This window comes from Diabrotica virgifera, chromosome 2 (assembly GCF_917563875.1).
Source record: "Diabrotica virgifera virgifera chromosome 2, PGI_DIABVI_V3a".
Classification (NCBI taxonomy): Eukaryota; Metazoa; Arthropoda; class Insecta; order Coleoptera; family Chrysomelidae; genus Diabrotica; species Diabrotica virgifera.
Window position 1 is genome coordinate 58,340,771 of NC_065444.1, and position 16,117 is coordinate 58,356,887.

A 16,117-nucleotide genomic window follows, 5' to 3' on the forward strand; every position below is an offset into this window, starting at 1 on the left:
ATACGCTTTTAAAGGTTCATGACCTCGTTTTCGTCATTTAGAACCACAGTGCGTCAGTACATCACAAAGAGGTATTAAACCGCAATTACGCCCGCATCTAATTAATGCCCGTAATATTAGGAAGATCTCATACCTTGAATTACTAATGCGCCGTAAGAAGTTTGAACAAATTAATGTCATCATCATCAGGGTGCTATGGCCCTAGTTGAGTCTCGACCTTCCCCTGTCTATTCTCGTCGTTTCAGTACATCGCTAACCGACCCAACCATTGCCAGTTTTCTGCGCCGATCGTCCTCGTCCACACCGTCCCTCCATATCAGTTTTGGTCTACCTCTACTCCTATTTCCTCATGGTACCGCTCAGGCGCGGATCTAGAAATTCATAATAGGGGGGTCAGACGTACCGCAAATATTTTATTGTCCAGATTTAGCCATACGAGTCACGCTTACTCTAAGGATAAAATTCAGTCATCTCAGATACCTACGGTATCAAAAGAATTGAGCTCTGGTTGACAGAAAAAAATAATAAATAATAAAAAAAATACTTAAAGACTAAATACAATAGGGGGGTCCATGGACCCGTTGACCCCCCTCTGTATCCGCGCCTGGTACCGCTAATAGGGTTCGTCTGGGTTGGTAATTTTCATTTGCTCTTGACACATGTCCAGCGCATCTATGCCTACCTATTTTTATTAAGGATATTATATCTCTCCCATTTACTATTTCTTTATACTTCGAAATTATATCGCCTGCTTTAAATACCATTCTCACAGATTGCTCCCATTATTCTTGTTAGTATCTTCCTTTCGAAGACGAGCAGACGATTTGCGTCTGTTTTGGAGATGGTCCTTGTTTCTGAGTCATATGTCAGCACTGGTAGGGTGAATGTTCTATATACATATTGTTAATTTGGTTTTTTGGCTTAAATTTCTGTTTTTGGCTGCTTTTTTAGTCCAAAATAACATTTGTTCGTTAGCAGTATCCTTCGTTTTACTTCCTCAGATATGTCATTATAGCTTGTTATGAGAGAACCCAGATAGGTAAACTTATTTACTACCTCAAAATTATAGTGATCTGTGTTTGAAGTTTTGTTCGGCGTTTCTAGCTATATCCCTGTTATTTAGAATCGATGCGAACATTTGTGATTTTTCTTCGTTTAGGCCCATGTTTTGTGCGGAATTAAGAAGGTGGAAACCGTCTTTTTAAGTCCTCTTGTGGTGCGTGCGATCAAATCCAAATCATCAGCTTAGGCCGTAAGCTCCGTTGACTTATTAAATATTTTCCCCTATTGTGTAAGTCGGCATCTCTTATAATATCCTATCTTAACCCGGCATCTCTTATAGAACAAGTTAATGTAGTATTAGAAGAAAGAAAAAAAAAGGAAGTTAGAATAAGATGAATAGGGAAGGGAAGGAAAGAGTATAAGATGAAAGAAAAGTCCTGGTGACGCAACATAAGAACCCACACAACAGAAAACTACTTAACTCGAGAAATATTTGCCATAACAATTGCCAATGTTCACTGAGAAGGCATTTAGGAGGAAGACCACCAGAACAACACCAGCAGTGTACAAATCATGTAGAAGAAGCACATCTAGTGCGAAGAAAAGACGAAACATGAGCCAAGGAAAGATAAAAGAAAGAATTTACAGTTTATAATGTTCTGTATATGTAAAAAATATTTTAAACTTACTTCTTGAAGAGACAGTTCCGAAAAAATCTAGTAATCATTTAATTTAAAGCATGATACAATCCATCACATTGCTTCGGAGGGTACGTAAAGCTATCGGTTCCTCTGGGCTAGTGTGCATCGACACTAGTTACTTGATACGCAATGGTGGATTTCAGTCGCGATTTTAAATTTACACTACTATTGACCCCCTAAAGCTAAAGGTTAGAATAATACAATTTCGGGCAACTCGCCATGCAAGACTGGGCAGTTCGCCATGCTCACCTTTTTTTGGTCTAACCCGAATGGACTACAGTTATTTTCAATACTATAGCACTGTATCATATTTTCTGAGACCCCGTTATATATCACTTTTAATTAAGATGTTTGCGTATTTATTAGTTTTGTACTCACAATTAACTACTTTCAGTCGAAAACAACATCAGTATCATTCACAGCGCCAAACAAGGTCAGATAACCAACTACGTCCAGTTTCGAACTACTACGAATACGAAAGCATCCAATCCATCCTCAACGGAGGCCGATCCCGACAAAATGCTCCTCAAACTACCTCCCAGCAACCATCTCATTACCAACAAGACGTTAATTCAAACTCTCTTCCAAGAAATCAACCAGTACAGAGCAGACATACGTCTGGTAGAGGAAGAGGTCCCTTCGTGACGCAAGTAACGATAGGGGAGCATCACCAAAGTGGGACGAAAGTGTAATTTTAATTTTAGACGTACATTTTATTTGGTAATTGTTTTATACGTCGTATTACTATGACGTCATGTCTGCTTTATATTTGAGGTTAGATTCAAATCTTGATTCTAAACAACCAAATTGCATATTCGTTTGTTTTGTACTTTTCAGAAACATTTGTCGCATTCAGAAGACGAAAAAGTGACGGAGCGGTTCCGCAACTGTTGGGAATTCGTTCTCTGAATGTGGCGCTACTTACGGAACGTGTTACGGAACGGTCGCCATGACAGTAAGCTTATTTTAATTCCGCTACATCCGTCCAACGTATGCTACTTTTGTGAATTTGTCAATAGACTTTTTGAAAAATGATCAAGTACTAATTATCAATTGGAAAATAGCGCCGACGGTAAACAATCCATGGTCTTTGACCATGCTTATGAAGTAAAAATAGTTTATTGTGCAGAGGCAAGTATATAACCTCACATAGAACAGAAAGTGATAGGCTGTCACGAATTTAGGGAGCGGAGTGTTCACAAGACAAAACACAACTGTTACCGCTCCATCGGGAACTGCTCCCTCACTTTTCCGTCTCCTGAATGTGACCAATATTAAAGAATACTATGTGATGGAATAACGAAATGTGGTATAAAAAATGCTACAATAGGCCAATTGGTTTGTTTAGAATTTTGTGTCAACAAAATATGGCGGCATGATGCCACCACTAATGGAATGGTTTCTGTTGGAATTGATGAACATATTGGCAATATTGCTACTGAAGTTAATTTTTATAATCGATTGATGTTCAATCTAATATCAGTTACTACGTTAATCGACTGATATTCTCATATTGATTTTAATAATTGTGTTATTTATTGTTCATCCCTGCTAAAAATGATTATTTATTAATTGTTCAAAAAGCACTTTAAATAAGATTTTCTTCAAATTTCTATATAATATGATATTGTCTGGTGCATTAAAAGAACGCATCAATCAAATTTGTTTTAGTTTTATGTTTTTCTTACGAATTTTTAAAAAGAGTGAATTGCCAGTGGGCCTAGATACTTCCAATCAAAATAATTCTTATCGGGTTGTATAAATACCCCAATGTTGTTTAATTATTCAAGATTGCTAAGACATTTCAGCGTTAATTACTCTTAACTCTAAATGTACATTGTGTACAAAAGTGTGTGTTTTTTGATAAGATTTGAAAAATGAAATTTGAAAAGATATTGAAAAATGTTTAATATTGGAACGCTTTTATTATCAAAATGATCGATAGGAACAGCTATGCAATTAATCTTGTGTAAGTAGTAACCGGAAGTATCTTGCTGGAGATATTTGTCAGGGTATTTTTCATTTCATCAGTGTTTTATGTTAAAAATCATCTAGATTGTCAGGGGCGTTATGCAGCTATTTTTTTATATTACCAGACAACACTGCAAAGGTGAGGAATCGTAAGATCTTGCTCAATTGTACTCTTCTCACAACCAAACTGTCTTCGAAAATTTAAATTCTAAATATCGATGCTAATCTGTGATGATGTTCAACGTGATGAGCAGCACTCATTGCACGAACATGATCTTGATGAACATCATTCATTATTGCAATTGCCCTCGTAAATACTCCACCATTAATAAATGGTAAGATTTTTCTCAAAATCTGTTTCTTCCTGATGTTTCGTCTATACTGGGGCAAACATCATCAAAGCAGTGCGAAAATGTAATCTATTGCACCGGTACGGTCTTTTTCCTCATGGAAAATTCCATAAGAAAACGCCAAAAATTATGTATTATTGTATAGGAATGGCAAGAGGTACAAATTTCTGTTTTATAATATTTTTATTTAATTGTTATGTTAACAATATCTATTTCTAACAATTTTAAAGCTAATTGGTTCTAACCAAAGCCATAAATTCCACAAAAACAAGATAAAAAAAATTATTTTTTTTTAAATTCCTACGCATTACTACAATCTTCTTCAAGGCACTTATGAGTGGAAATTTATGTTGCAAAAGTTTTCATCAAGTTATCACGGAAAAGGATCAAATGTTAGATTTTTCTAACAGCGCGACTGCTCCCGGGTTAAAGCACCCGAAGAACTAGGGGGCATCCCCCTGCTCATGGGTACAGGCGCCTATGCCTTTAGATGCTATTTTTATTAGGTCACATTCACTTCACTTATTCACTTTTTTAAAATATTTTACAATCGAAGATACTGTGTTGTACAATTAATGCAAAATGAGAAACATTCAAAATTCTTGTGAAATTGATTTAGTCATTCTGAAATTTGAAGGAAATCTTAATAACACACATTCTCTTTCAAAAATTTTGTGTTACAGCAATCATTCACTTTAGTATTTGATTTTTATACTAAAATTTAAATTGTATTGAAATAATTTTATTTATATTTAAAATATTTCAGCCCTTTTGCTGAACTTAGGACGATAATGTAAAAAGTAATTGTGATAATATTGAACGTAATTTTAGTTCTATTAAAATCGATTTTATTCCATACAAAACTTAAATTATTTACAAAATGTAAAGAAAACATTGTTAGAAATTTATATTGGCAGTCGTTCATGTCATTAAGTTTTTTTATTTCTGAGTTTTTCTTTCTTAATGTTCTCTAATAGTATTTTTGTGGACATGTGATTATCTTCTGAACTTCTTTAACCCATCTGAACAATACGTTTTCTAGAGGTTTAAAAACAAAAATAGTACATTCTTTCACGGTGTTTGCTGTAAATTTTAAAGAACCGCTTGGATTGACATGAAATTTGGCATACGCATAGCTAACATGTCAAAGAAAAAAAGTGATATTGTGCCGATGTGTGCTTTTGCCCTGGGGTGACTTTCAACCCCTCTTGAGGGTAAAAAATATATGTCCAAAATAAGACCGGAAATGGATAAACTGACTAATTTTAAGTAACTTTTGTTCTATAGAGCTTTTTCGCCAAGTCAACACTTTTCGAGTTATTTGTGTGTGAATATGTTCATTTTTCAACAAAATAACAACGTTTCTAGACGGTTTTTCGCAAATAACTCAAAAAGTAAGTATTATGTCGAAAAAATATTCTTAGCAAAAATATAGACTGTAAAAAAGTAAAAAAATGGTGTACGCTTGAGGTCTCTGGACCTCGTAGAACCAGAGTTATAGCCAATGAAAAATAGGTTCATATTCGCCAAATTTCAAATGGAATATTTCAACGTGAAATATCCAAAAAATGAAGAACTTTTTGGGGAAACCCCATTATAACTGTTTTAAAGTGTTTAAAATAGACTTTATTTCTGTTTTTATAACAAGTTTCTAGCAACAAATTTAATGTAAGCAAGTTCCGCTCAAAATAAAGTTGGTCCCTTTTGTTTTGGCAAAAAAAAATCAGGAAGATCACCCCCTAATTAGCAACTTAAATGAAATTAATCGTTACCGCTTCACAAATTGCTTTACTTAGGTTGTGTTTATATGATCTGTAATTTTCATCGGTTTAAAGTGCTTATTTTTGAAAAAATTTGGTTGCAAAGTAAAATTGTTAATTTTGAAAAAAAAAAAGGTTTTTTCAAAATAACTTAAAAATTATTAGAGATACCAAAAATCTCAAAAAACAAAAAAGTCAGCATTGCTTCTCTGAAGATCTTGTATTTTTTTGTTTTTTTGTAAGCCAAAAATTGATTAAGAGGAAACAGTAGCGATCAACAGGTAGCAACAAACGCGTTCCAAGATTGCGGCTCTAATTTTGAATATTTTGTCGTGATATTTGGCACACATATTCGTAATATAATAAAGAATGGCGGTACAGAGCCCAATTTCAGAAATATGTTGGTATATGGAAATTAATCTACAACTAAATAAAATATTGAAAAAAGGAGCCTGTACCGCCATTAAGAAAGTAAAAAAAAATACACTTTCTTCAAATAAACATTTTTATCCCATGCCTAGATTTTGTGTGATCTTGGAACTACTAAAAATCGATTTTTTTATAACAAGAAATCGAACGTCACTGACTTGGCAACATTTCGCGCTTATGTGTATAAAAATTATTGTTTTTGATAGTATAAACGTCACTGTTAGTGTCGAATTACCGACGCACTGTTGCCTCACTTTTGAAAGTTTGCATAATTTTCGAAATATTGGACCGCGTTTGTTGCCACCTGTTGATCGCTACTGTATCAACTTAAGATTTGGTGTTTCTAAATTTGCATACACTCGTGATCAGTGACTTGTTAACTACAGTACAGTTAACTACACTTGTTAACTACAGCCCTTTCAAAAATAAGGACTTTGAACCGATGAAACTTACAGATCATATAAACAATACATACACGAGTAAAGAAACTTGTGAAGTGGTAACGATTAAGTTCATTTGAGATACTAATTAGGAGGTGATTTTCCCGATTTTTTACCAAAAAAATGGAATAACTTTATTTTGAGCATAACTTGTTTAATTTTGATGCTAGAAATTTTTTTTACAAAACAAAAATTAAGTTTTTTAAACAGTTTAAATAAGGTGTAATACGTTTTTCCCAAAAAGTGCTATATTTTTTGGTTATTTCACGTTAAAGTATTCCATTTGGAATTTGACGAATATGAACCTATTTTTTCATTAGCTATAATTCTGCTTCTACTAGGTATAAAGACCTAATATATACACCATTTTTTTCAATTTTTTACAGGATATATTTTTGCTAGGAATGTTTTTTCGACAAAATACCTACTTTTTGAGTTATTTGCGAAAAACCGTCTAAAAGCGTGGTTATTTTGTTGAAAAATGAACATATTCACTCGCAAATAACTCGAAAAGTATTGAATTAATGAAAAAACTCTAAAGAACAAAAGTTACTTAAAATTAGTCAATGTATCCATTTCCGGACTTACTTTGTACGTATAGTTTTTCACCCCCGAGAAGGGGTGAAACTCACCCCCATGACAAAAGCATACTTCGGCACAATATCACTTTTTTCTTTGACTTGTTAGCTATGTGTATGCCAAATTTCATGTCAATCTAAGCGGTTCTTTAAAATTTAGAGGTTTTGCAATATTTTACCGTTAAAGAACGTACTAAAAGATTAGCACGGGGCCAAACCTGGAGAATACAGTGGATGTGGTAGCAGTTTATAGGCCAAATCGATCCCTTTGGCCGTGGCGACGGCGAAGGTGAGAGCCAGTACGTTGTCATGGCGGAAGATAGGGAATTTCTTCGCCAAATGGGGCCGTTATTTCTATAATTCGCGTTCTTCGTAGTACATTTGCCGGGTTAAGTCAACTATTTCGACTGCTTCTTGGTCTCTGGCGAGTACCAGTAGATAATGTTTTGTCGACATTCACGAATTAGCGCAGAAGCTACTTCGGACTGTACTTGAACAGCTTAAAACACTGCTCCGAAGTTGTCACACAGTTGCGCTTAATGTCCGGAGTAGGCACACGCGACACCAATCGCACCTACAGCTTTCTCATGCCCAAAATTCCATACAAGATAACATACAGCGTGTCCCAAAAGTAGCGGAACGGTCGAATATTTCGCGAACTAAACATCGAAAAACTGAAAAACACGTTTTCAATAATTTTTAAAAATCTACCCAATGACACCAAACGCGATCCCCCACTCCACACTCTGGTGTTGCTGTGGGGGGTATCTTTAAAATCTTAAATAGAAACCTCCAGTTTTTATTGTAGATTTGGATTTCTTATGTAAAAGTAATCAACTTTTATTTGAGATATTTTTTCGAATTGTGGATAGGTGGCGCTGTAATCGGCAAAAACAATTTATTGTGATACCATAGATGAATTATAGAAACGCTCTAATATCTCGAGAAATACACTTTCAAATGAAAAACTAAAAAACACGTTTTCAATATTTTTCTAAAACCTATCAAATAACACCAAACCTGACCCTCCACCCCACCCCCTACAGGTGGGGTGGGGGTTAGCTTTAAATTGTTAAATGGCAACCTATATTTTTTATTGCAGATTTGGATTAATCATGAAAAATTAAGCAACATTTATTTAAAACATTTTTTAGAATTCTTGATAGATGGCGCTATAATTTGAAAAAAACGATTTATTAGCGCCATCTATCAACAATTGTAAAAATGGTTTCGAATAAATGTTGCTTAATTTTTCATGACGAATCCAAATTTGCAATAAAAAATTGGGGTTGCTATTTAAGATTTTAGAGTTACCCCCCACCCCACCTCTAGGTTGTGGAGTGGGGGCCGTATTTGATGCCATTCGATAGGGTTTTCATTTAAGATTTCAAAGTTACCCCCCACCCCACTTCTAGGGGATGGAGTGGAGGGTCGTGTGTTTTGTCATTCGATAGATTTTTGAAAATTATTGAACACGTATTTTTCAGTTTTTCGATACTATGTTTATTTCGAGAAATATTCGACCGTTCCGCTACTTTTGGGACACCCTATATAACCCTTGTGGTCTTTTGAAATCTGTACTCTCATCTCAAATCTAGCGCATCTTCATTCGGCGGTGTACCAATTCGGCTGAAATTTTGACATTAGCCTCTAGGAGAATGTACTACACCAGCGGATCTCAATCTGTGATACACGTACCACTGGTGGTAGATAGGTATTTCAGTTATTTGGCACCAAAAGTAATAAAAAGTATTTTGTGGTGCATGACTCAAAAAGATTGAGAACGACTGTACTACACGATAGTAATTTCTCTTGTGATAGTGGCGCCATCGAACGGTGAAGCTAAGTACTTATCGCCGTCGTAGTAACGTATATAATTATATTCAGCTCGATAGCTCTAAAAATTATCTCAACTACATACGTCTTTAAACATTAAGTTAAATTATATCAAGTGGCTTTAACAATTTAATTCCCACTGTGCTATTACAGGGCAAAAGAGTACTAAATGAAATTTAAAAAAATGGCATATGGACTTTTATAGTACCGATAGCTAAGAAATTGCTGGCAATTCTACTTATCATATTTTATTATAGTAATGATTCTTACGTATGTCAATGATTTAAACTTTTTTTTACATTTATTATAAATAAATCATCAAACCTAATATTTTTCCCTCTGATCATTAGTAAATATTTTCAACCATCTGACGATGCTTTAATATTTGTTTATTAAACTATTAATGTATATTTTCACTATATAAATACTTCCTAGTATTCCGTAAACGAAGTGATTCACATAAATACAAAATAATAACTTTACCTACTACAGTATTTCTTTAAGTACGTTTTTTTTTATCTTTTTTGTTCTAAATCTTTCCAATATTTGTATATTACTCGAATTATGTGAATCACTAATGTCGTAACTGTCATTCCATATTAAACATTCGAAATCTATTTTAACATATGTGCTCATAATTTTAAATTTATTGAATGAGGCTTTTTGCCAGTTCTTATATTAAATTGATTTTATTATGTACATAGACAGTATATTTTATATTGTAAATAAATATATATTTTATAAAGACAGTTTTTTCAATTATCTAAAAAGAAAAGCCTGCCCCAAGCTCCTCCGTAGCCAGTCCCAAGCCTGGTTGATAAAGTAGGAGGGTTAATAAAGTAGATAAAGAGTATAAACAACAAATACCAAGAAACTTTTACGGAACTAAGACAATGGAAAATGGACGTTGCGGTACCAACTGAAATAAAGAAAAAGGATCACAGAAAAAAAATAATAGATTATATTATGTTCATTACAACAGCGGAGTAAATAAAGACCAAAGAGCAAGAAGGGGAGTGTCTGTAGCAATAAAAAAAAATATAATATTGCTTTTCAACGATTCTAATTTGTTTTGAGGCTCTGTCATATGTCGTATATTAATATTATACACGCATGACGGATTATACAGCATATGACAGAAGCTCGAAACAAATGAGAGTCGTTGAAAAGCCCTATACATATTATGTCAAAGATTGAACAGCTATAAATGAAGAATTATCAGTGTAGACACGAAATAATAAACATAATAGGAGTATGCCCCCACCGACGACAATAAAAGAGAATATTAGTTCCAAGAAAATCTCCAAGAAACACTTGAAAACGTAAACAGTCGGAAATAAATTATGTTGTAGTGCAGCCGATATGTGAAACAATTGTGCATTTAATGATATAAGCATATAATTTGGACCACATACAGAGTCGGTATTTTCTTATCGATGGTATGGGCTTTTAATAAGAGCAACAAAGAGACATGCATTTATTATACATTTAAAACGGGTTAGAAGATATTGGGCGGCCGAAGTAGGAAGAGCCACCAAAAAATTTCGCGTTGTAGGTATGGCTTTGTCAGACAGCGTTGCCGAATTTGGAAATTATCAAAAGAAAATATTAAAGTAGAAAAATAATATAGTTAACTTTTTGTAAACAGATATAATAAACAAATTATTTAAAAGTAACAAAATATTGTTTTCACCCATTTTAAAAAAAATGTGAAAACGTTGAATTATAATTCAACGTTTATTTTTTTACTTATATTTTTCTTTTAAATAATTTGTTTAGTAGATGTACTTATTTGTTCACAAAAAATAATATAGGTACAGTAATGAGTGCGCTATTAAGAACCGGCAAAATAACGCAAAAGATGGAAAGCATAATACGTTGTGAAATAAAAAGAGATGAAACTAATAGAGATGTAAAATTATCGATAGGAACCTATAAATTTACATAACATTACATAGTTTCGCACCTTTAGACATATCTGAGGAGTATAACAAATCTAACCGTGACAGGAGAATTTTATAAAATTCTAAATGTTTTCTGTCACAGACGTCTAAAGGAGGGAAACAATGTAGGTACCTGATGTAATATAAACTTATAGGTTCCTATCGATAATTTTACACATCTACTAGTTTCATCTCTTTTTATTTCACAACGTATTAAGTTTTCCATCTTTTGCGTTATTTTGTCGGTTATTAGCGCGCTCATCACTGTATAATTTTTTTTTCTACTTTGATGGATAATTACGCATGTCTGTCTCTCTCAGAGACTTTGTAAACACAACTTTTCCGTCATTAGATAAGACAGGACAAATGAGCTGTCGAATGAAAGTTCATTACCCAACGATCTCATTAAGGTGAGAAATTTGACCTTGCACTTCCAGTTTTAGAGTTGAAACTTGAAGTACTATTTTAAAGTCGCCCAATAAATATTATAAACGACTTATTATTGGACGCGCTTTAGCAAGACGAAAACCGTTATATTTTTCCGGCTTTGTACAAGTCTGTCCGTCCGTCTGTCTATCGAATATAACTCCTACGTTATTAAAACACTCAACTCCGGTAGCAAGATAATATAGCAGGAGACCTGAAAGCTACGGGCGTGGAGAACTGGACAGAGATTGTCTAAGACAGAGAAGAGTGAAGGCATGCTGTCGAGTGGGCTAAAACCCACGAAGGGTTGTAACGCCACGTAGTACGTAGTAAGTATGAGGTGTCGAATTAAGGATGGTATTAAAGCTGAGAAATTGGACTTCACACTTCCGGTTGCAGAGTTGAAACTGGAAGTAGTGTTTTAAAGCCGCCGAAATAGTACAAGCGACATATTATTCGATGCGCTTTAGCAATACGAAGACAAGGTATCAAATTAGATCTTATAACCCAAAGATGGTATCAGTTGCAACCGGAAGTACTGTTTTAAAATCACCGAAATAGTACAATACATTTGTTTTCGTCTTGCTAAAGCGTGTTAAATAATACATTGCTTGTATTAATTCGGCGTCATTAAAACCGTACTCCCGGTTGTAACTCTATAAACGGAAGTCCGAGGTCAAATTTCTTACTTCTAATGCCATCTTTGGGTTATAAGCTCTCATTCGACACATCATTTGTCATTCTATTTTTTTGTCGGACTTGACTAATACCGGAAGCATCTTGCTACGGCGCGTCGAATAATATGTCGCTTGTACTATTTCGGCGACTTTAAAATAGTACTTGTGCTATCAAGTTTCTCACTTTAATAACATCCTTGGGTTAAGAGCTTTCACTCTTACACCTCATTTGTCCTTCTGTCTGATCTTATGACGGAAAAGTTGTGTTTACAAAGTCTCTGGGACAGAAAAACTTGCATAATTAAAGTAGAAAACATATTCTATTAATTTTTGTTAACAAATAGTGTAGGTACTAACCAAATTATTTAAAAGAAAAAATTAATAAAAAATAAACGTTGAAATATAATTCAACGTTTTCACATTTTTTAAAATTGGCGAAAACAATATTTTTTTACTTAAGTTTTTTTCTTTTAAATAATTTGTTTATTATATCTGTTTACAAAAAGTTAAATATATTATTTTTTCTATTTTAATATTTTCTTTTGATAATTTCCAACTTTGGCAACACTGTCTGACAAAGCCATTGGGTGCGTTCGGACGACCATAGCGGCTGGCTGCCAGCAGAAATCGGCTGAGTGGTTGCATCCAGCCTTGATAGGGAAAGCTTAGTAAATCTCTCAGCGGCTGACTTCCAGCGGTGACGTCTGACAGCTACTGCTGCCTCAGCTGCCCAGCCGCTGTGGTCGTCTGAACGCACCCATTACCTACGACCCGAAATTTTTTGGTGACCCTTCCCAGTTCCGCCACGTTCGACCGCCCCACATCTTCTAACCCGTTTTAAATGTATAATAAATACATGTCTCTTATTAAATGCGCATACCATCGATAACAAAATACCGACTCTGTATACTACACACTAAAGGTTCAAATTTAGATATGAGGCCATCTCAGATTTTGCCTTTTACAAATATGGCGGGCGTTCAAAATGGCGACTATACATATGTGACTAAGAGAGCGTTCAAGTATTACGTAACGCGATTATTGAAGATTTTTGACCCCCCTCTCCCCTACGTAACGCACTGTGATGGGCGATTAACTATAACTATTGTATAACGCAATTTTTGAAGATTTTTGACCCCCCCCCCCCCCACCTGTGTTACGTAATACACTTGAATGAAACGTCCGATTTCAACCAAAGGGCCTAGCCGGGCAAGATGATGAAAAGTGCCCCCAACTCGATTTGAATTCCATATAGGTCACCGTTTAGCATATGTAGTGAAACTAACTTTCTGAAATTCTTAGCCCCCTAGGTGGTCATGTGACCCACCTAGAGCCTAATTAGGCTTTTTAAGTTTTTATTTTTTATCTCAGCCGCATCGAGAACTAGCGAAAAACTTTAAATAAAAAAGTTGTAAGCTTTAAAAAGTTCTGTCCGAAAATTTTTTTTTAATTTTTGGCGGGAAATTTAAATTTTAGAACGATTTTAAATGAGTATAAAAAAATAACTAAGACATTCGTTTTCACGAAAAAAATATATAACGTGTATTGTTGCATATTTCACCCTAAATTTTTTCAAATTTTTAAAATTGGTGAAACGCACCTTCAAAAATAAAAAAACCGCATTTTTTCGGTTTTTTTTTTCGTTTTTTGATACAATTTTATACATTTTTTCAAAAAAGGTAACACCGTCACTGGAGCAGGTAAAAAAATTAAAAAGAATTGGGGTTTGCTTAATAAAAATTTTTTGTAACACCATCCATTTTCAAGATTCAGAGCGTTGAAGAAAACAAAATTTTACACATTTTTTACGATTTTGCCGAAACTACTTGCAACATTGTAATAAAACTTGGCGGGTTTTAAGAGGTAGTTATTGTGCATGTTTTGACATACAATTAAGGATTTGATATTCATCATTGGCGCGCTTAGGGGTAATGGTCTGAACTTTTCAAAGAAAAAAAGATAGTACGCCACTGACATATTTCAAATTAACAATTATTTTTAAATTCCTCATTCAATTTGCCGAGTTTTAAGAGGTAGTTGTTGTGCATTTTTTGACATACAATTAAGAATTTTATATTTATCATTGGCGCGTACACGGGTAATAGTCTGATCTTTTTAAAGAAAAAAGATAGTACGCCACTGACATATTTCAAATTAACAATCCTTTTTGAATTACTCGTTTAATTTGTGACAAAAAATCTATCTTCCTATTTTTTCATACGACGCGCCATTTTTATTCAAAAAATAAAACATCTTAACCCTTACAAAGTATTCGAACTTCTCATTAGTAGTTTCTACATCTACATACGTAAACTCGTACGTCCATTATAAAAACTAATTCGAATACTTTGGAAGCGTTAAGATATTTTATTTTTTGCAGCAAAACGGCGCCTCGTATGAAAAAATGAAAAGATAGTTTTTTTATTGCAAATTGAATGAGGAATTTAAAAATAATTGTTAATTTGAAATATGTCAGTGGCGTACTATCTTTTTTTCTTTGAAAAGTTCAGACTATTACCTCTAAGCGCGCCAATGATGAATATCAAATCCTTAATTGTATGTCAAAACATGCACAATAACTACCTCTTAAAACCCGCCAAGTTTTATTACAATGTTGCCAGTAGTTTCGGCAAAATCGTAAAACATGTGTAAAATTTTGTTTTCTTCAACGCCCTGTATCTTGAAAATGGATGGTGTTACAAAAATTTTTTATTAAGCAAACCCCAATTCTTTTTAATTTTTTTACCTGCTCCAGTGACGCTGTTGCCTTTTTTGAAAAAATGTATAAAATTGTATCAAAAAACGAAAAAAAAAAACCGAAAAAATGCGGTTTTTTATTTTTGAAGGTGCGTTTCACCAATTTTAAAAATTTGAAAAAATTCAGGGTGAAATATGCAACAATACACGTTATATATTTTTTTCGTGAAAACAAATGTCTTAGTTATTTTTTTATACTCATTTAAAATTTTAAAATCATTCTAAATGTTGAATTTCCCGCCAAAAATTAAACAAAAAAATATTTCGCACAGAATTTTTTAAATCTTACAAATTTTTTTTTAAAGTTTTTCGCTAGTTCTCGATGCGGCTGAGATAAAAAATAAAAACATAAAAAGCCTAATTAGGCTCTAGGTGGGTCACATGACCACCTAGGGGGCTAAAAATTTCAGAAAGTTAGTTTCACTATAATATGCTAAACGGTGACCTATATGGAATTCGAATCGAGTTGGGGGCACTTTTCATCATCTTACCCGGCTAGGCTCTTTGGTATATAGGTTCTTTTTTATGTATAAGATCGACCTCTTGAACCGGAAGAATCGGATTACCAGAAGTTGTCTTTTTTAAAATTATTTCACCCTGTATGTATTAATTTTTCAAAAAGGTAATACCACCATTGAAAAGAGCGTAAAAATATTTTTTAGGAAATATTTTGAACTTTTTAGTTATGTTAATTACCATTTAATAAATGCATAACGTATCTTCACATGTACCTATGTGCGGCAGATTCGTGCAAATAATATAAGAATTATTGTGCATTTAATGGTAGAAGCATATAATTTGGACCACATATAATACACATACAAAGGTTCAAAATTAGATATGAGGCCATCTCAGATTTTACGTTTTACAAAAATGGCGGCCATTCAAAATGGCGACTATACATATGTGACTAATTGCACGATAACTTTTGAACGAAAAGTTCGATTTCAACCAAATTTGGTATCTAGTTTCTTTTTTTGATGAGTAAGATCGAGGTCTTAAACCGGAAGAATGGGTTTACCAGAAGTAGTGTTTTTGCTGGTTTTTTGTAAAGATATGTTGTTTTTTTTTCAATTCTTTCACCCTGTATATATTAATTTTTCAAAAAGGTAATGCTGCCATTGAAAAAGGCGTAAACATATTTTTTAGGAAATATTTTTAATTTTTAGTTATATTAATTACCATTTAATAAATGCATAACGTATCTTCACATGTACCTATGTGCGGCAGATTCGTGCAAATATTAT

At 33.7% G+C, this 16,117-nt stretch overlaps 1 protein-coding gene across 7 annotated transcripts in view; it reads left to right on the forward strand.

Annotated features, from left to right (window-relative positions):
• LOC114337868 (partitioning defective 3 homolog B) overlaps positions 1-9,812 on the forward strand; it is a 295,752-nt gene extending 285,940 nt beyond the window's left edge. For all 7 annotated transcript variants that reach the window (XM_028288425.2, XM_050642575.1, XM_050642574.1 and 4 more), the window contains one exon: positions 2,098-9,812. In XM_028288425.2, coding sequence (XP_028144226.1) covers positions 2,098-2,395 — 298 coding nt within the window. In that variant the 3' untranslated portion in view covers positions 2,396-9,812. The remainder of the gene's footprint in view (positions 1-2,097) is intronic.
• Positions 9,813-16,117: the final 6,305 nt, after the last annotated feature.